This window comes from Anneissia japonica, unplaced genomic scaffold, assembly GCF_011630105.1.
Source record: "Anneissia japonica isolate Jap-2015-1 unplaced genomic scaffold, ASM1163010v1 scaffold287754_len4335492_cov202, whole genome shotgun sequence".
NCBI classification, from domain to species: Eukaryota; Metazoa; Echinodermata; class Crinoidea; order Comatulida; family Comatulidae; genus Anneissia; species Anneissia japonica.
The window spans coordinates 2,114,468-2,135,564 of record NW_022705543.1 but is presented as its reverse complement, the minus strand read 5'-3'; the positions used below and the strand labels follow the sequence as shown (position 1 = coordinate 2,135,564).

At 30.7% G+C, this 21,097-nt stretch overlaps 1 protein-coding gene across 3 annotated transcripts in view; it reads right to left on the bottom strand.

Annotated features, from left to right (window-relative positions):
- The window catches only part of LOC117105675 (E3 ubiquitin-protein ligase MIB2-like), a 52,672-nt gene that overhangs the window by 13,175 nt on the left and 18,400 nt on the right, over positions 1–21,097 (bottom strand). For all 3 annotated transcript variants that reach the window (XM_033246889.1, XM_033246893.1, XM_033246890.1), the window contains exons 3-9: positions 20,500–20,671; positions 13,432–13,538; positions 12,249–12,443; positions 2,526–2,671; positions 1,809–1,919; positions 968–1,072; positions 249–414 (exon numbers count right to left, since the gene is read on the bottom strand). In XM_033246889.1, the coding sequence (XP_033102780.1) occupies positions 249–414; positions 968–1,072; positions 1,809–1,919; positions 2,526–2,671; positions 12,249–12,443; positions 13,432–13,538; positions 20,500–20,671 (1,002 nt within the window). The remainder of the gene's footprint in view (positions 1–248; positions 415–967; positions 1,073–1,808; positions 1,920–2,525; positions 2,672–12,248; positions 12,444–13,431; positions 13,539–20,499; positions 20,672–21,097) is intronic.

Below are 21,097 nucleotides of genomic sequence, written 5' to 3'. Positions count from 1 at the left end.
AACAATAACAATAACAATAATAATAATAATAATGACGTTCCCAATGTGCTTGCAAAAACCATCAATAGACTATTTATTCTGCTTTATGTGCAGTATTAATATTACTTTTTACTGTTTCATGTATCAGACCTTAACAACAAGAGGTTTTCATGCCTAAGGTGGTAGGCAGGCTGCACGCATATATTTACTTTTGGCTGTGAAGGAAACAAAACATTTGTTTACACAACAGCAGTTAAAATATTACACACCTTTGTCATCCTCCCTCTCTGGCGCCATCGTGTTATTGAGGTCTGTTCTGCTTTGCGACACCGGTACTACACAGGCTGGGTTTAGCGTCCAAGGAGCGGAATCAATTGATACACGTAAATCACCATCAGAATAAATTCTTATTACTTTGCCTACTTTACCAATTATCTGGAAAGAAGAGGAAAAATGTAAGTAAATAGGAAAAGAGGGGAAATGATGTAAGTGTAACTTATTGAGCTTCCTTAACACTTTGAGCACCAAAGATGAAAATCTTCGTCTTTGGTAACTCATCGTTCGAGCGCCAAAGACGGAAACTTCCATCTGTAGTTTTTTTTTATATACATTCAAATAGAGGGAGCTATTACGGTTCTTGTTAATAATGATTTGAGCTCAATCGGATGTCTGGACTGCCTGAAAACGTTATTTGAAATTACCCAGTCACCAGGCATGTGGTGAAAAAGGTTTAAAGTTGAAGTTCGTAATTTCTTTATTTTTTGTAACTGTTGCAACGTTATTATCTGAATATAATTATTCAAATGAATCTGGGTCAATGAATATTCAAAACTATTACTCACAACTCTTATGTTATTATCTTAATATAATTATTCAAATGAATCTGGGTCATGAATATTCAAAGTTATTACTCACAACTCTCATGTTATTATCTTAATATAATTATTCAAATGAACCTGGGTCATGAATATTCAAAACTATTACTCACAACTCTCATGTTTTCTGTCCACTCCCCATGTCCAGCTTGTAACTGTTTGACCTTTGACACATCATCTGATACTCGGACAACATCACCAATGGAATATAACTCAACCTGTAAGAATATCATAAGTGGTGTAAACTACAAAGGAGTGGACTTTTGTTATTATAATAATAATTTTCACTTTCAAACCCCAGGGTCTGACAGAACCAACCAAATAAGGTGTATGTAATTTGACCACTAATTATTTACTGATATTATAGTATTATTATTACATAATTATTATCATTGTTATTATTATATAATTATAATTATTATTATTTAATTATTGATATTGTTATTATTATTTTTTAAAATTATTATTACTGGTATTATTATTATTGGTATTATTATTATTATCATTATCATTATCATTATTATTATTATTATGAATTTATCCATTAAACATTTTAAATTGCTACAGCCTTTACTGATTGTCTTTTTACTTTTATCTCGATTTTTGCCATTTTACTGTATGTTATTGTATTATTGTATATGTTGATGGGCCCTGGAGGGTAACAATGGTTTTGCACTTATCAGGCTACCTAGGGTAAAGAAGAAATAAATAAATAAAATAAAAATAAAATGTTCACCAGAGTAATAAACAAAATAATAATGAAGTCATAAATCATGATTTAATGAAAAATGGATCAAAATATACATATAAAGGTTAAGTAATAATTACTGTATTACCACGCGACCATCACTGATTACTTAAGCATAATGATCGGAAAGGCTATAAAAACAAAACTTACAAATAAAAAAATATATAAAAGAATATAAAAAGTAATAAATAATAAATTTCACCCACCTTAATAAGTGCACCTGCATGGAAGGTCCACCTTGTACCTGAACTGTGGTACTGAACCCTTATATCACCCCTCTCTGTTACACGGTGTACAACACCAATTTTTCCAATATACTAAATTAAAATATAAATATAAAATTATTTTAAATATTGCATTGTGTATCTCATTTGTGATCTAAAACTATTAAAATGAATCTTGGATTTTATACTCTGAATGTTTAAAGACACAGTAACCAGTGGCATTTCTTTATGACACTGAGCAATTGTCTGAGAGGTATTGTTCCTGCTTCTTGTGCTGAAAACCCCTTTTCAAACCCTGCCAGCGTCCAGTTTTAATTGAAGTCTAATCGCTTGGCTCTTTGAATAACCCTCATATTGAGGGTTAGATGGGATAAGAACAATGTTTTTATCAATGTGTCAGTTATATGTTGTAGTTAAGTTTGGTGGCGCTGCCCTACAGCTGCAGCAGGTCCCCAGGGGGCCTAGCCCAAATTTCTGATTTCCAATTAGATGGAGGACAACTAAATAATTATTATCAAATTTAGTCAATCAATCAATCAAATTAATACATTCTTAGGATTATATGGCCCTACTGTTTTTATACGATCCTACTGTTTGTTTGGATCCAACATATCATATTCTACTATTATTATTATTTTTTTTTTTATGATTATCATCAATAATATCACTATATTTTTACTGGAAATTATTTCAAATTACCTCAGCCATTTTTGGGTTCCACCCTCCATGGCCTTCTTGCATTGCCTTCAAGATATCTTGCTGGAGGACCACTTTCACCTTGTCCCCAACGTTGAAGGTGTTTTTCTTGCCCTCTGTTGTTGTGGGTGACAATTCCAATTTCTCACCTGAAAACAATAAAAAAATAATAATTAAGGATTTAATATTTATATTATCATACATTTAAAGAATTTTTATTTAATCTTTCATGTTTATTTTCATGACTGAAATATTATTATTGTAGTTCCGATAATGCAGATTGAAAGCGTACTGGTGTGAAATAACCCTTATTTTAAAAAAAATTTACATGGTGTTATAGAAATATTATCAAGAGATAAAAGAAATGAACAAGGTGAAAAATGTTTGAGATTATATTAATTATGATGATAATAAAATTTAGTCAAAAAAATTACGTTCATAGGGATGACAAAGAATAAAATAAATACAATGATGAATAATAAAGATATTAGAGACTACCATTCAAACGACAACCATGTTGATAAGGATTTTGATGAGTGAAAAGACAAAGATGTTGATGATAATTATATAGATAAAAAGTGGTGACATGAGGATGATGAAAAATTATATGATAAAAAATTATGACTATTTTTATGATGATTAAGATGAAGGTATACTTTAGGAAATGATGATAATAATGACTAAAGAAAGTGATGTTATTGATGATGATGATATTGTTATAATAATGATAACTCAAAATTTTACAATAATCTACTAATTCCTTTTACCACCATTTCATTGATTTCATCAAACTTATGAAAAAAAATTGTCTCAACTGCCATTTGTTAATAATAAAAAATTACTCTCAGGCTAAAAAGGTGAATCTGAATTTCTAGCATCAACCATATTAATCAAGATTGTTAAGCCTTTTATTTTTATTGCCCCATACTCTATCAAACATCCCCATTCGCTACAAATTCAATCTCTGTAAATTGTTTAGAATGACATTTCATTATAGACACTCAAGCATTCCTGCATACGCCAGCTCGTTCTTCTTAATACGGTGATTTCCTCAAGGGTACCATTTATTTAATCAAAATAAGAAGAACGTTACAAACTAATGGTTTAAATTGGCCACACGATGGCGCCACAACGGTAATCAAAATTCATAGTCTACTAGCGCAATAATATAATAAAAACCTTCCTGTAGGTTATGCACAATTTTTACTTTAATCATGTTATTTTTTTTATTCCTTCTAAATTTAAAAGTTCTATTTCTTTCACTCAGAATGAAAACATGATGGTCTCTGATGTCTAAAAAGAATGCTGGAGACAACCAAGAAAAAAATGAATGAAATAACCATTTGAATATTAAAATAAAGTATTATGTAATTGTTATGCATTGAATTAGGCATTATCAACACCCCAAGGCTGTGCAACATGAGGTCCTATATAAATCAAAATGGCATTGAAAAATTGTTCGACTCAGATAAAATTTGACTTACAAATGGTTAATTAATAGAAAAGACAACAATTTGGCATGTAAAAAAAGATCAACTTAGAAATTATTTGAGTTAGTCAAAGTCGACTGTAATATTATTATAATTACTTTTATTATTATTAATAAAACTGCCAGGAATTATATCATGTAAATTACCATAAATTCTAGACGCTTAAAAAAACAACACTCTTCAACACTGTATGATCACCATAAACATCTAAAAAAAACCCCACAATTATCTAAAAACTAAATTATTATTATCTACAAGTTATTGATTAAAAGTAGCAGATGATTTCCTATGATGCATCTTCTTAGTGGCATGTCAATCACCGAGCCATGACACCTTAAACATATGCAGGGCATAGTACCACAATTCTGCATATTTTTTAGTATAGACACAATGTTTGGAGGTCATTCAGGCATTTGCCAACAATTAATAACGTATAAATGCTATAAAGTCTGATTGTATCAGCACTTTTGTATAGCTGATTATAAGTTAATCACATTTTAGCCGAACCATCACATCACATGACCTGTTTGGGAGGTGTGAAAACAAGCGAATTTAAACGATGATTCATTTTTTTTTTACTAGTCTGTAAAATGTTATGGAGTAATTCATTTTATGATGAAAAAAAAAAGATTATTGAACGAAATCATACTGACAAATTTAATCTACAGTGATTTTTTTTAAAGGACTATATGCTTTATAAAAAACACAATTTTCAAAAGTATTTCATCTTTATTATGCAATATAATGATTAAATACAAATGTGTCATATTTTTGTAATATTATTTATAGTATTTTCCTATCAAGTCGAAGTATTATTATGTATATTTTATTTATTAATCAAATAAAAGCAAATCATATTATGTTTTAAAATGTTTTTTGGTCTTTGTAGGTACGGTGCAAAATTAAAACTGATCTAAATATCTGTACATCCAATCATAATTTGTATTTTAGAATATCTCCAAAATAAACCTAACTCTGTCTCTACAATACATTCTCCTTCATCATACCACCTCCATGCTCATACAGTGTGGAGCCATAATCTTGACTGGTCAAACACATCCACCAAACTGAACATCATAACGCTGTTACAAGAAACATGCTTGCAAAAACTAAGACAAAAATAAGAATAACACTGATTATCAGAATGACAATAATGTACAGAGTTATGATAAAATAATAACCACAACCCATTAGCATAAGAATTGGCGAGTTCATTTGCATTTACTATAGCCAGTAATAACCGGTGCAGACCCACAGCAAGATGATATTCTAATACAAATCGATGCTGAAGACAAATGACACTTTTTCCAGAAGGCGATTCTCCACAGTTACAGCAAACATTTACAGGCCTTTTGTCTTCAGCCTAACATCTGTAGAAGGACTTCACTGCTAATATCTACAGGCAGACTGTCAAAAAAATCAAATACTGGTCCCAAACTGCAAAAAGTATCTCACTTTTAGTCAACATTCTAAGAAGTAAATTCTGCCGGATTTGGCAATCTTTCGACAGACGCATTATATTACATCAAATTGGCGACACGTGATCAGTTAATTACTGGCAAAAACAATAAAAAAAATCGCACACTTACGAGAAATAGGATTTAAGTTGTATAAATAATATGAATGAGCGTAATAATGAAAGTGATACTTAAGGCAAAACTTTTTTTATTCCTTGTTTCGCAAACTTATTTTTTTCAAGATTGTCAGAGGAGGGAGGAGAAAATAAAAATAAAATAATATTGGTAAATGTAAACAGTGTAGTAATGGGATGGGTAAATGCTTTAAATTTATATAATTAGGAAGAAATATACATATCTTATCTTTGAAGATTTCACGGCAGCAGAGTAATTGTGAAAATCCAGATGAGATGGTATACAGTTTTGTCACACAACCTCAAGCAAGAAGATTTTTGATCCAATTCCTACACAATTCTATGTTTTATAAATGTTTTACTCTGAGGCTATCCGATCTAGTTTATAGATGACATCTTAACAATCATCTTGCTTTAATTTGAAATATTTCGGTTGATAGCAAAATGGAAAAAAAATACAAGCCCAAGGAGTATTTAGATTATTCATGAGGATAATAAAAGCATCTGTTGCCCGAATATCTCAATTATTGCATGTTGTTCTATTTCACATTTAATATCATCAAGGGTTTTTCTTGCATGAATATTTATAGAACATTATGGTAATAATGTTTTAAGTAGATCCTTCACAAGTCATATATTTTAATATCAGTCAACAGACAATCTATGCAAATTAGTATTATGTATATGATCCAATCAGAGTAAAGAACATTATAGATGTTTTAAAGCCTGGATGAATTACAGGACCAAAATAAATTAAGGCAAATAATAAGATTTTTTTGTATAATATACATAAAATTTCTAAATTAATACAGTGACTGGAAAGAAGGGTAAACATGAAGTATTTTCTTTCTAAAATGTAGGGATGTTACAGGGGTGCATGATGTCCCCTTCTAGGTCATGGACTATATGAAAAGAGTGTGAGTTTCCTCACTATTCCATTTGCAAATGAATAATAAAAAGTTGAATAAATTTTTTTTCTTTCTCTAAACACTACAGATTTTGTTTTGTGTGGGAAAGCTTCTTAAAATCGCTACATTGTCGCTACAATGTTTTCAGTGCCATCGTTTCGACCGACCAATCAGCATCACCGATAGTGTTAGAGATTGTATGGAAATCAAGCTTAAAAATGCCTATTTATTGAAAACAAAAATTACTTGATAGTGAGTCGTTCATGTCCCATGGTGAAACAGGCTTTTGCTTCAATGGCCTTTTAATACCAATTTGAATATAAGAGAGTCGCTTTACGACATTTAAGAAGTATTTCTTTCGTCAAATGAGAACGGAAAAACTTGGCAAGAAGTAACACAGTAATAAAATCGTAAATGAAACATCAAATAAATCATCTCAAAATCAACATATTATATAATCAATCATGAATAATATTATTAACCAATGGGGAGACCTAGATAATAATTTCATGGAATCTTGCCAATGAAAAGTGTCATATTTATCTGGAAAGGGGGAAATGCAAAAGCCAGAATATGTATGATACGCATTGAGATAAAGTACCGCGCTCATCTGATATTCAAGTTCAAATTTCAAACCTATTAATCCTACATTGCGTGTTTCAATTTCACTATTCTATATATCTGTATGGATGTAGATAGACACACAACGATGAGGCTGGTTTTGCAGTTCTGTCATTTAGAGTCCCTGGCGGATTTTGAGATAAATTACAAGTTCGTGCATGTTTCCCTAAGTACTGGATAAGGAGAAAGATCAAAAGATGTTGTAAGATCATGATACAATATTGTATGTTGTATCATATGTGTTTTGAAAAATAGCATATTCAAGTGTTTTTTTTAATCAACAATACCTTTACCAATACGTACTGTAAATAATCTTTATAAGGAATAACAATTACAATGATGATAGAATAATAATTTTAATAATAATAATAATCAATAATACCAATAAGAACAATATCAACAATAATAATAATAACAACTTTATTTTATAACGGTCAAAAAACTCGTTCACCCAAGTTGGGGTGTTCTTCCACGAGGCCGTATGGACATTAAACAAAATAATTGTGTTAGATTAAAATAATTAAGTGTTAGTACAAAGAAAAAACAAATATATATAATACATAATAATGGTTATTACATTACTATGTTTCTTTTAAAAAGTTCTAGTTCAACAACAATAATAAAAAGAATAACAACAATATTTATTCACGATCTAATATAGGGAATACATATATACTGTAAAACCTTAACTGCACAAGAAAAAAAAAACCCTTCCTGAAAGAATAAACTAAGACTGGAAAATGAAACACTAACATAGCCTAGTATAGTACTCTCTAACTACTTTGAACTCATGTTGAATCTCAATATATAGTACAGCGTTAATAGGTTTCAGTTTGCAATTAAATAGACTAATCATCCTCCCTCTGACCCTTCAAACACCTGCACTTTAATGATTCACAATATTCATAAATACAGATGGAGTAAGCATTAAGTAACAGTCGGTATCAAATTCAGTAGTGAGGGTACTGTAGGAGCTCTGCGTTCTGGGTTATTGTGCAAAGGAGGCCTAGAAGGTTTGAAGAGCAGATCTCATCTATGTTTGCCTAAGGTCCCGATATCAATAACTAAGTCTCGCGGCATGCTTTCTCGAAAAAGCAATTTCGGATGATATGATATGATATATGTTAAAAGTACATGGCTAGTGACCTAGTAATCTGTTATAAAAAAAAAAAACAATATGTTTAAACAGTATGGAAATATATTTTTTTACAACACTGAAATAGATTTTACTGAAAGCACAGAGGGAATAAAAATATATAATCAAGTTTATTTCTATTAAATATTTTTTGCCACACTGGAATAGGTTTTACTGGAAAAAGACAGAATAAAAATATACAATAAAGTTTACATACTACACTATATATTTTTTACAACATTGGATAGATTTTACCTGGAAAAAAATATATAATACAGTCGATTTCTATTATATAATTTTTACAACATTAGATTTTACCGAAAACACAAAGGGAATAAAAATATATAATGAATCTATTATATATTGGAATATACCGAAAACAAAGAGGGAACTATGTAATAAAGTTTCCTTTTATTAACTTTTTAATGAATTTTTAGATTATTTATGTTATTTACAAGCAATTTGACTACTGGTCTTGAATTTATTGACAGTAATAAAACATATTACAAATGTCAACAATCTTTATGCTTCTAATATAACTTTATTTTAATAAGAAATAATAATTTTTTTTTTTTTTGGCTATATCATCTAATAATATTTGTGAAATGTAACCGTCGGCTACTTTGGCTAAGATTACATGTTAATGAGACAGAGCCAAGTTCATCGGCACTTGAATATCATCATTCCATTGGGATAGATGCAACAATAGAATCTTTCCGCAAAAGAATATTGCCAAAAGATATTCTGATCAAATGCATATAATATTAAAGGAGAGATAAAATTTAAATTTAAAATAAATTTTTATCTAGTATTTACTTGTTTATACCTTTTATTTTTAATGTTTTTTTTTTTATATTTTAATATTTTGTGTTTAACCATACTTTAATATTGTTTTTAAAAGTATTTTTAGCACCTGGAAAAAACAGATTTCAGTGTTCACTTGTTTGATCGATGACAATAAAGTATTCTTGATTTTTGAAAATATATTTATAATATCAATATTTATATAAATACTTGAGAAGATTGGTAGATTTAAGATTCATTCACTGGTGAAACACAAGTTAAATATAAACATGGTTTGAAACTTTGGTTCATTATAAATGCATATCATTACATCACAATGTCTGAAATCTGTTACTAAAAAAACCCAGACACATGGTGCACTGACTAAAACCACTGAAAAAATGTTAAAATGTAGTTAAATGCATGTTAAAATATTAAAATATTAAGTTTATATTAAATAAAATTCTACCAAGAATCCATGGATTAGAAGGTACAGTAAGACACTATGCCACAGCTCCACTCAAAAGCAACCATACACATAGCATTAAATCCTGTCCAGATTATCACACAGAAACATTGTGACATGCCTGCCTAAATATGGCCATGATGACATCACATCATGACCAAATATGGGCACATCATGACCAAATATGGGCACATCATGACTATATATGGGTATACAAGCAGTTTTTTCGTCAAAGAAAATTTAATAGTGTGGACAGAGGTTTAGATGTACTTTTATTATTTTATTGATACATCTATTTTTAGGAAGACTACATTAGTTAATCTATTAAGGCCTGTTTATACTTGCAACGATAACGATAATGATAAAAAGCTAAAAAGCAATTGTTCATATAAAAATAAAAGAAATAAGGGATGTTTTTACACTAGGACGATTCGATAATGACTTATCGTGTATACAATAGTAAAAAATTTTACGAATCAATTTAAATGACGTCATAATCATGGAAAAACGGTAAAATTGTAGCAGTAACAGCGATTTTATCATTTTTCCATGATTATGATGTCATTTGAATTGATTTGTCAAAATATTTTGCTATTGTATACACGATAAGTCATTATCAATCGTCCTAGTGTAAAAGCTTCAGTTATTTTCTATACAAACAATTGCTTTTTACCTTTTTATCGTTATCGTTGCAAATATAAAGAGGTCTTTACAAAACATTTTGAGTGATGCGTCAATGTAAGATTGGAAAAAAAAATAATAGATAGCAATAATTTTGAATCAATCCTATCTTTCACTAATCTTTGATTCTTCAAAAACTAAGTGGAAGACGATCTGTAACAGATGAATCATTTGTCCATAAATCGATGCATTTGATTGAAAAAATAAGAAAAGATGGGACATGAAATTATATTGTATATAAGCCATCTGAAAATAGATGAGTTCATTCCAACAACAAAAAAACCCTGAAATATTCTTTTCATGTCTGGCAAATAAATTGGCTAGTAATAAAAAATGGAGTTGAAAAGCTTGGTAGTTAAGATGCCTGCCTTATAATCCTAGGGTCCTGGGTTCAATTCCTATGATAGCAGAAATTTTTCTCACGATTAAAATCAACTTCACTCCGTAAGTGTCACAAATACACTTGTTATAAAGCATCGTTCCATTCTGTAACTGGCGAGTTACTCGTTGAATGCGAATGAAACAATAAATTTAAAAAAAAAGAATTTTCAAAGGATAACATCAGCTATAACTACATTGTTTTAATCGGTGCCTAATTCAAATTTGATTACATATTTGCTCCTTTTAATAAGCAAATTAAATGTAAAGTATTAGTTTCTATTTTTAGGGTTTACCCGATTTTATCACAAACAACAGCAGTTTTCAATAAATGTAATTTGATTTATGCATAGACAAAAATAATTTACAGGATATTAAAAGTTTGAATTTAGCTTCCAAATCTGTGATGACCAACTATCATCTTCCTTACCTCCGACTGAAGACGTCACGGATGAATGCACATGGTTACTGAATGTAACCACACGTGAAATTAATTGTAAAAGTAGTTTGTTATGATGACTGCAATCACTGGTATTACAGCTGTGAATAATGGTTGGTTTAGTCATGCTCTTAAGATCTGTATATACTAAGTATCAAATTTTATGTGAAAAAAAATGTGATGCCCATATTTGGGTGTAATATAACATCATCATGCCCATATATGGGTTCATCGATAGAGCTTAGAGATCAATCAGAACCGTTAACTAATTAACAAGTCCTATGAATCCTTCAGTACACATTGACTCATAAATGGTTGATGTTATTGGAAAGTTCACCCAGCCATAAATGATTAACATTTGGGTGAACTTGGAACAAAGGGAGGAGGTACGATAGATGTAATAGATGATACAGACAGACATAAGATGAGAGGAAAAATGTAAGAGTAGAAGATGGATGATCACAAAACCAATATAAGAGAGCGGGTAAAGTGATGTCTGAAAAGTACTGTAGATTTAATTGTCAGAAATATGTGTAATAAAAATGTGGAATTTTTTCTGTACTGAATTTTCTGATGTTAAAGTTATTATTATTATTATTTTTTTAAATAAAGAATAAATTAATGATGGTGATTAAAAAAAAAATATGATTGATCTTCTCAATTGCTATCTATGTATTATGTGTAAAGGAAATTATACACAAAGGTGGGTTTATACTAGAGTTCAGGGTTTCATAACACACAACTGCATACAAGAATCATGTTCTAACCTTCGTCCAATTCACTCATTCAAACAATCAATCAATTAATCTAATGTATATTTATTTGTATTTTTGGAAGTGGTAATGTTGTACAAGTCAAGTGCCCAACAAAATTTAAAGAAACAAGAAAAGGATTGCAAATAAAAAAAAAAATTAACGTTATACCATGAAAGCCACAGAGCTAAATAAACTTGTGTTCTACTGATACACCATGAAAGAGGATTAAAACCGTTCTCACATGTGGTTTTTCTTACGCTACGACATGCTCAATCTAAAATCGCCTGGTGCGCTGGAGTTGGGACAAGTTGTGAGAGGTATTATTTATACGACACAACACGGATACTCATATGGAAGTGTACGATATCATAGAGTTTTGAACATGTTCGAAAATTGTAGTCATAAGTGATGTGGTGCAGCTTATTGTAAGCAAAATCGCAACGTGTGAACCCGCTTAGTAACAAACAGCTAATCCTTACCTAATCTGGGAAGATGATCCTTATAATAATATCCGCCAGGTCCATCCTGGATATATTTTAAGTCTACTTTTCCTTTGTGACCGATACGGTATACATTTGTGGTTCCCGCAGACCAGGTAACGTTGGCAACACTGCGCCCCGACTCGTTGTCCCAGCCACGAATATCGTTAATTTTCCCATGTTTACCCTCACCACCTAAATTTATGAAAAGAACATTTTCTATAAGGTAATAATAATGTCATCTTATGAGGTGCACATATCCATCTCAGAGAACTGTTTATGACGCCATTTCCCCTCGCAGAGAGCTGCGCTTATTTATTCTATTTATCAATAATAAGTGTTAGATTTCACTTACAGGAATAATTATTGATAAATAAAATAAACAAAAAAGTATAAGCTGCAAAAAATTTTTTATCATATCATAAATTATATAACAAAATATAATCATTTCTGCTTTAAAAATTCTGTAAAAAATCAAATATTTTAATATACACTTTAATAATGATCAATATTTAGTTTTTAGATTTTTGGAAATGATTTAATAAACCTCAAATCATTTAATGAAGTCAACATTACAAACAGGGATCAATTCATACCACAAGAGGCAGATAAAGAAATTATGCTTTTGCATAATATCAGGGAATCTCAGGATGACAAGCAGAGATTTATTTTTGTAGAGCAGACACTATGAAATGGAACAAATGGAGAAACTAGTTCATTAATGTATGTTAGGTCAGAGAGTTATAACGGCTTTAATGATCATTATAAATGAGAATATCACACTGTCAGATTGTATATTGACACAATTGTTAATTTGTAGATCTTCTTTTATGTAGAAACTTCGGTGTTCTCTTGTTGATTGCTACTCTCTTCTCAAATGCCTCTTGGCAGATTTTTGTTATTATAAGATTATATTAGATCACTAACGGTTCATTTACATGCTTTTCCAACAGTGTATGAACAACTTTTATATTGCAGGTTTTTCTCTAATTAAAGACCACTTACATTAAAAACCACCTCCAATTAAAGACCATTTTTCTTTGGTCTCATATTAACAAATATCTTTTTATTTTTTTATTATTTTAATTAGAGACCAAAGATGCTAAAACCATGGAAGTCCCAAATGTTGTCCTTAATTGGAGGGAGACCTGAATTTAATTACTTAATATATTATTAAACTAACCATCCTGATGGTTCCAATCCCAGTCTGGTCCCCTTGCAACCTTTGCTCCTGGGAAAAGCCCTCTGCTTTGTACTTTTGTTCCTCCCTGCCTTTTTGGCATCCGAACCCTGTAAGAACAATAAAAAATTAAGAAAATATTTAGCAAAGGTAAAAGTAAAGGTAGGAAAAAAACCCATAACTCACAACTTCATTGTGCTGAACTATGAACCACGTATGGGCGTGGTCCGTGACTACCAAGCAGCTGTAAAGAGGCAGTTATAGCAACTACATGTTTACATCATTCCACAATAGGGATGAAATGAGCCATACCATCGGGGGTAACCCCCTACTCTTCCAAAAGATGCAATGGGTTCTTTAAAGTGCACACAAGTCAGATGTATACAGTAAACTGGACCTCCATTTTCTGTCCCATCCAAAGACTTGGTTCTACCAACTGAACCCTGGATGAGAAGCAGCTGGAACCAGCGCCGAGTTTAGGAATGAAGTCAGCGGCGCCCCTGCCTTATTACTCGGCCACTCGCCGCGACCAGCATTAAAAAGCAATATATTTGTCTAGTCTTGTGTTATGTAGGCCAAGGCAACAAGTGTTTCTTTGTGAGGCATAGGACCTACGTTGGGCTTTCCATGAGGCCAATTATTACTATTTGACTTGCCAAGCCTGGCTTACGTCTGCGACCTCATTATTGTCTGTATTTGATGGTAGAAGACGCCTCATAAACCCAAACCAATTTCATGTTCAAGAGAGGGGATTTATAACCGAGAGCTTTAATATTATTATATATTATTATTTTTACCTCCAGCTCACCATTTTTACGCTTCATAATCATTTATACAACTTTAGTATTTTCTTCCTAGCTACTTTCAAATTGCTATAATCATGGATTTTACATTATGTAATTGCCAAACAAAACTACAAAGTCATTAATAAAAACACTCGCTCTGTCCCGCATGAAGAAAATGAAGAAAGAAATTATTCATATTTACATTACTACAGTATTTACAGTATTAATAGAGTACCACAGTCGTGTCATCACAACACCAGGTGGAGCCCTCTGGACGTTGGTTACCGTTCAAAGGGCTTTATTCTTTTATATTTCATGTAATTTTTGTTCATAATTAACAGATTACTTACATCACACATTCAAAACTTATTTTTAAATTACACTCTTTTACATTAAGGCTTATTATGTATACATCGTATCTGTATTTAACATTTTTTTATATCTTCAGTCAATTTAAATCGAAGGTATGTCAAAGTCCCCGACCCGTTCATGTTCACTGTGGATAGGCTTATCTTCATAAGACTTCGATTGGATGCATTGTTCGAAGCACGAAATCAAGTTGTCTTTACCCAGTACCGCTCGTCTTTTTTAATTGTGTGGGAAATTTTCAACCTACATTACGTACAATGAAAATGAAAATTCTCTGTTTACATTAGTTAAGTTACGTTTATTAATTATACGTTCTGTTACTTTTACTTTGTATTTAACTGAACCACTTTGCAAACCAGTATATTGTATTGAAAGTGTATTTTAGGAATAAAGAATATTAATTAAATAATAAGATATAACACATCATAGCATTTTATGTGCTGTTGAATACAAACTTCCAACAATTACCATCATCATTAATTATAGAAATCAAAGCTAAAACCAGTTTATGTGTCTATTTAACGACAACTGAAAAGATACATAAATGTAAACAATGAAAAACAACACACCTTGGCAATGTCGGTATCTTAACAATCAGTTTCATTTCAAATCCTGGTAATCCCATTTTAACAGGGGAAAAAAACAGCACGTCACCAAGAAAAACAAATAGTAAACAAATCTCTACTCTTGGAACACTCAAAGATACAAAATAAACGCATCAGTTAACACCCAATATTCTCTAATGGTTGATCGGTAAAAAAATACACCAACATTCTAAATCCAAGATTTTTAATACTTTTCGAGCAAGTTCTCCCTGATCTATGATGGTGAATTAAGTTATCTGTCTGAGGATGGATTCACAAAATAGGTTCTGCAGATGTGTCTCACAATCTTGTGACCTCTGTTCCAACTAGCATCTTCTGATTAAAACTCATCTGTGAAAGTAGTTTTCTTAAATTTCTGTTAATTGAAGAGGTCTTTATAAAACAGGAAGGTAGATAAGGATAGTGAGTCAATGAGTAACGGTTGAATGTGATCACATGACCAAGGTACGCCATCTTGCGTATCTGTGTTGATAGCCGATTGACAAGTTCATGGACGGAAAGCACTTTCATTTTAAATCTGTTGTAGTTATCAGAAACTTGCTCGCAGATAAGGAACTTTTACAAGTAATTTAATTATCAGTTTTAAGAAAATTTATTGATAAGCTTACTTTATTAGTTGGAATTTTGAATCCACTCCAGTTAAGGGAAAAAGAAAGAAGACCTTGTTTAAGGCAGAATGTTTATTAATTGTTTTATTATATTTCTTTTGTTTGAAGTTTTTCTTATTAAAAATAAAAACCAACATTGTTTAAGATGCCAATATAGTGCTGTATTAAACTTAAATATGTGCAAAATCTAATATAAAATAATATTATGTTATTTGCAAAAGTATCTAGAAATACACTAGCTTTAAACCTGTGAGAGTAATGCTATGTTCTGGGTTTGTGGCTACAAAATATCTTTAGTGGCTGGGAACACAAGTTCAATTCAAGAACAATCTTGTTCAAAACTTGAAACCCAGAATAGGTGGACAGATATACATCTCAAGTATTTGCCCACGTCTTGATAAGAATATCATTAACCAAGGAATCTGCGAAGTAAACAAGATGATGAGGGTAACATTCCATGGACGGAAAGCACTTTCATTTTAAATCTGTTGTAGTTATCAGAAACTTGCTCGCAGATAAGGAACTTTTACAAGTAATTTAATTATCAGTTTTAAGAAAATTTATTGATAAGCTTACTTTATTAGCTGGAATATTGAATCCACTCCAGTTAAGGGAAAAAGAAAGAAGACCTTGTTTAAGGCAGAATGTTTATTAATTGTTTTATTATATTTCTTTTGTTTGAAGTTTTTCTTATTAAAAATAAAAACCAACATTGTTTAAGATGCCAATATAGTGCTGTATTAAACTTAAATATGTGCAAAATCTAATATAAAATAATATTATGTTATTTGCAAAAGTATCTAGAAATACACTAGCTTTAAACCTGTGAGAGTAATGCTATGTTCTGGGTTTGTGGCTACAAAATATCTTTAGTGGCTGGGAACACAAGTTCTACTACAGCATAAGAAAAAAAATCATTTGTCGAGCCATGTAATTTCTCAGGTTTAAACCACAATCTACTGATGATCCTAGATTCTTGGATTTACTCTAGATTAACCCATGATCCTAGTGTTTGTGAACCAGGATACGTATCACCAAGATACAATACAATTTCATCAAAAATCTTAATGATCTTTACAACTGGATTAACCAAAAAAGAAAATGTAGTTTTAACCTTTGCACAAAGTAATTATTTTCTGAATTCAAAGATGAAGACACCTTTTATAAAATGTAACAAATGTTAATGTGCAAATTTTAAGATTAAAATCAATAACTATCAACTTAAAATGAAATACTATTACCAAGTATCATTTTATGAATACTTAGAACATTGATTGAATGCATAAATAGTTGACCTGGCATGCATGGCAATTTAACGCCAGTTAATGTTACTACACAAGGAATGACAACGTCTGTAGGCCTATTTTTTGTTGTATAGTTTAATGTATTTTTATGTAATGGTGGCTCAGAACAAGAAGAATTTCTATTTAAATGCAAATGACTAACAATAAATAGAAATAGAATGAAATCCGTGTCTTACAGTTATTCACTCTGTACTCAAAAACTTTTTTCAGAGGTCCCAAGTTACGAAAAGCTACTATACTTCCTGGAAAATTTGGTTTAATGAGCTTTCTTAACACATTCAATAACTTTTGCTGTGTAAAATAATATACTGTAGTATTAGAAGTAAATACAAACATTCAAACATCATTGAATTTGCCAAAAATTGGTTAGTTTCCAAAAGATGCTTTTATGCATGAATGTGGGAGACTTCGTTAATTTCCAGGAGACTCCAACTACGGTAATCTGGGGAGGCTTAGGACATCAGGTTTTTTTTTTTTAATAATTACTTTTAATTGCTTTCTACATAGTGAGATTCTACGTTTTAACGAATTTCTGATGATTTTTCCATACATGACCCAACATACTGTACTTTTAATATAGATAGAAATTCTTTCACCTATTCATTTCGAAGATAAGTACAATGTACTGTATTTTAGAAGATAACCTTAAATATTCATACTGTTATCAGAATTCTCGTGAATATTTATAAGATTACCAATTTTCAACGACCATAAGATAGCTTGCAATTATCTCTACATTAAATAATAAAAAAAATAAAGTCAACACTATTGTAAAAACAAATGTATAGTAATACAGTGTAATAATGAAGTTCATTCTAACATGATCTCTGTGCATGTACAGTATGTATAGACAGTACAATATAATTCGGCTAGTTTACATAGTGTATTTATAGTGTACTGTGCATGGATGTATTGTGTAAGCGACCTATGAATATTCATAGTCATGTAAATCAACTCATTATTTTTTATGAACTGCTACATTACCTACAGTAGTTTTGAACAACCTCAGACGGTCTTCGTACCTAGAATAGTCACCAATCAGGCAATGAAGGTGGTAATACTGTAAATTCTTTTTGTGAAAAGCGTTTTAAAGACTAAATTAAGAACATTGAAGGTGTTCAAGGAAAGTGTGAGGTGCATGCGAAAATTGAAATTTAATATGTAGATGTGTAGAACATGTTTTGATGCATGTGAACATACAGAATATTCAATGCGAACTTGTGAAGGTCACACTGGGAAACTGAATGGTTCTCTATCCAGTAACTAATTTAGCTGGCACACTTCGACATGAGTTCAAATTCATAATTAGATTCTGGAAGTATGTATAAGATACATTTAATAACAATGTTTATACCTAAGGGCTTCCTTCATTAAGTTCCTTATTAACAGCAATATACACACAACATGATGTACCTGAGTGCCCTATATTCTGTATTAGCCAATACAAGTCATATGACCAACCTAGATTACCCTTCATTTACATCCTAATCAGTTGCCAGGAAACCATAAATATTCTTCAAAAACTTGCCACTCAAACTAGAAATTTGGGTTTGTTTGTAAAGGTTTTTGTGTAGTTTAAAGATGTATTGTCCCATGCTACAGTAAATACCAAAAAAAAATCATAAAAATATTTTTTGAAATTAACTTGTCCATTTTGAACTAACATAAAAGTTATCAACTTGAACATAGAAATTAGTGTATTTAAATAATGTCTACCCATCAGTTTACTTACAGCAAAAAATGATAGAAACACTTCCAGTCACTGGAAGTGTTTTATTATTTTTATTATAATTTTTTGGTTTAAAAATCAAGGTACAGTACAGTCGTGAAATATTGCACTTTTACCTGCGCGCAGGCTTCGTAGATACATCGTAGCCTGATATAAACAATCTAACTTGCGCGCAGGCTTCGAAGCCTGATATAAACAATCTAAGCAAGGCTACGCTAGGCGAACCTACGAAGCAAAAGCATGTTGTTTATTTGTATGTGCAGAAAGACTGCTGCAGCTCACTGGAATAAACAATGTATTGTTTGATAATTTGTGAATGGCAAACACGAGTTTAGACCGTTAATTTAAAGTATGGAACTGTTTTTCAATAAAAAAAAAAACGTACACTTGACTTCATGGGAGTCTCCTCTTCCACTCGCTGTCCACGACAGGAACTTGTTTGTACTGCTGTATTATTTGTTTTAATTAATTAGCCTAGGCCTAGCTTATTTTTCATTTACAATTATTTTACCTCATTTAAAATGTCAAAAAACGATGTCCTCAATGGCAATACACACATGTGAAAAGATTGTTCATCAAATGATATTGTCTTGATTTAGTAAGATAAATAATAAATATAAAGGAGAATTAATGTCCGTTGGTTGTAATATTACCGAATGTCACATGGAAAACACAATGGAAAATAAAACTTAGCCAGCATTAGACGTAAGAGTGCGCGCCAATCAGAACACAGTAAAGTGTGTTAAAGGTTAACCTCGTGGCAAATTTTGAAAAGCTGTGAGCAAAAGTGAGTAAAAAACGGAGTAAATGCGGTCTAGCATGACTAGCCTTAATTCGGCAAGGTAGTGATTTCTATACTTCCATTTAGTATTGCATCGCTTTGCAGGTTGTTCTGCAATCATGTGAATAATGTGATTGGGATAGTGCTGATATATAAGGGCTAGCAATCATTTTAGCAAATCTAGACCTTGGTCAGCAAAAAAAAAAAACAACTTTTTACAGCTCTGAATACAAAGGAACAAATAGTTGTTTTTTTTTTTTTTTTTTTTTTTTGAAGAGAAAGTCATAAAGAGATACTATTATTATGTCTTTGACCAATAAATTTGATTTCTTTTTTCAAGTACATACTCTCTATTTCTGTTTCTAGTAATGTCAATATTTTATTGAATATTAAGTTGGCAGTTACTACGAGTACACATCGCTCTAACCAATAAGCCAGCACTCTATAATAATAATAATTAAAAAAACTTTACTTAACTACAGAAACACTTGTTCACCGCAATGATGTTTTTCAACAAGGCCGTAAAGGCATTGTACAACCAAGGATTTTTAACTGGTAACAGTTAAAAATCCTTGGTACAACTCAACAAAACAGAAATTAAAACAAAAAGGTAAAAATAGACTTACTAAAAAAAGAAAATCACATTAGGGCCTACTTAAAGAAACTTAACTACAATAACTAAACTGAATTATCGTAAATAAACTTACATTATTAACTATAATACTTTAATTGATTTTAATTTTCATTTTAAAATTGGAATTGATACATATTGGCCAATCAGAGAATACAAATCACAGGAATTTTACATTTTTACATGCATTAAAAAATTAATTTAAGCTAAAAAAAACCAAAAAAACAAAGTTTCGAAAGTTACATTATTTTATACTAACCCGACAGAATGTTGTGTAACAAAGCGTAAAAAGGAATGGTTTAAGTCGTGTTTGTCGTTCATGTAGCAGAGGAAGCAAAGGTCGTAGTCATGGCAATCACTACATTTCCATCTCGTACCCTGGATTCCATGTTTTTTACATACATTGCAGATAATATTTGGATGTTTTATGCCTGCAAATATAAAAACATGAACAAGTTAATAATGAAATCAAATCACAAGGTACTTTGCTATTTCATCGAATTTTATTATCACTTTGCCAGACTCAAAACATAATATTTGAACAAACTGGTTCATGAAGTATTGATAGCACAAGTGACAGTAACAAATATTTGAAAGATTTTGGATACATGAACTACAGTATATTAGATTTGTCTATAAAACTCAACAACGTTTGATTACACTTTTCTGGTTAAGACAATCAATTTATTAGGTTGATATAAAAATAATAAATTGTAAAAAGTATGTAAAATACAATACAATAAAATATAAATATATTCTTAATTTATCTATTAAAACAAATAGAGATACAGTGTTTAAATAACTCAAACTAGTTTGTGAAAAAAAAACCAAACAAACAAGAAAACCAAATTCAATTT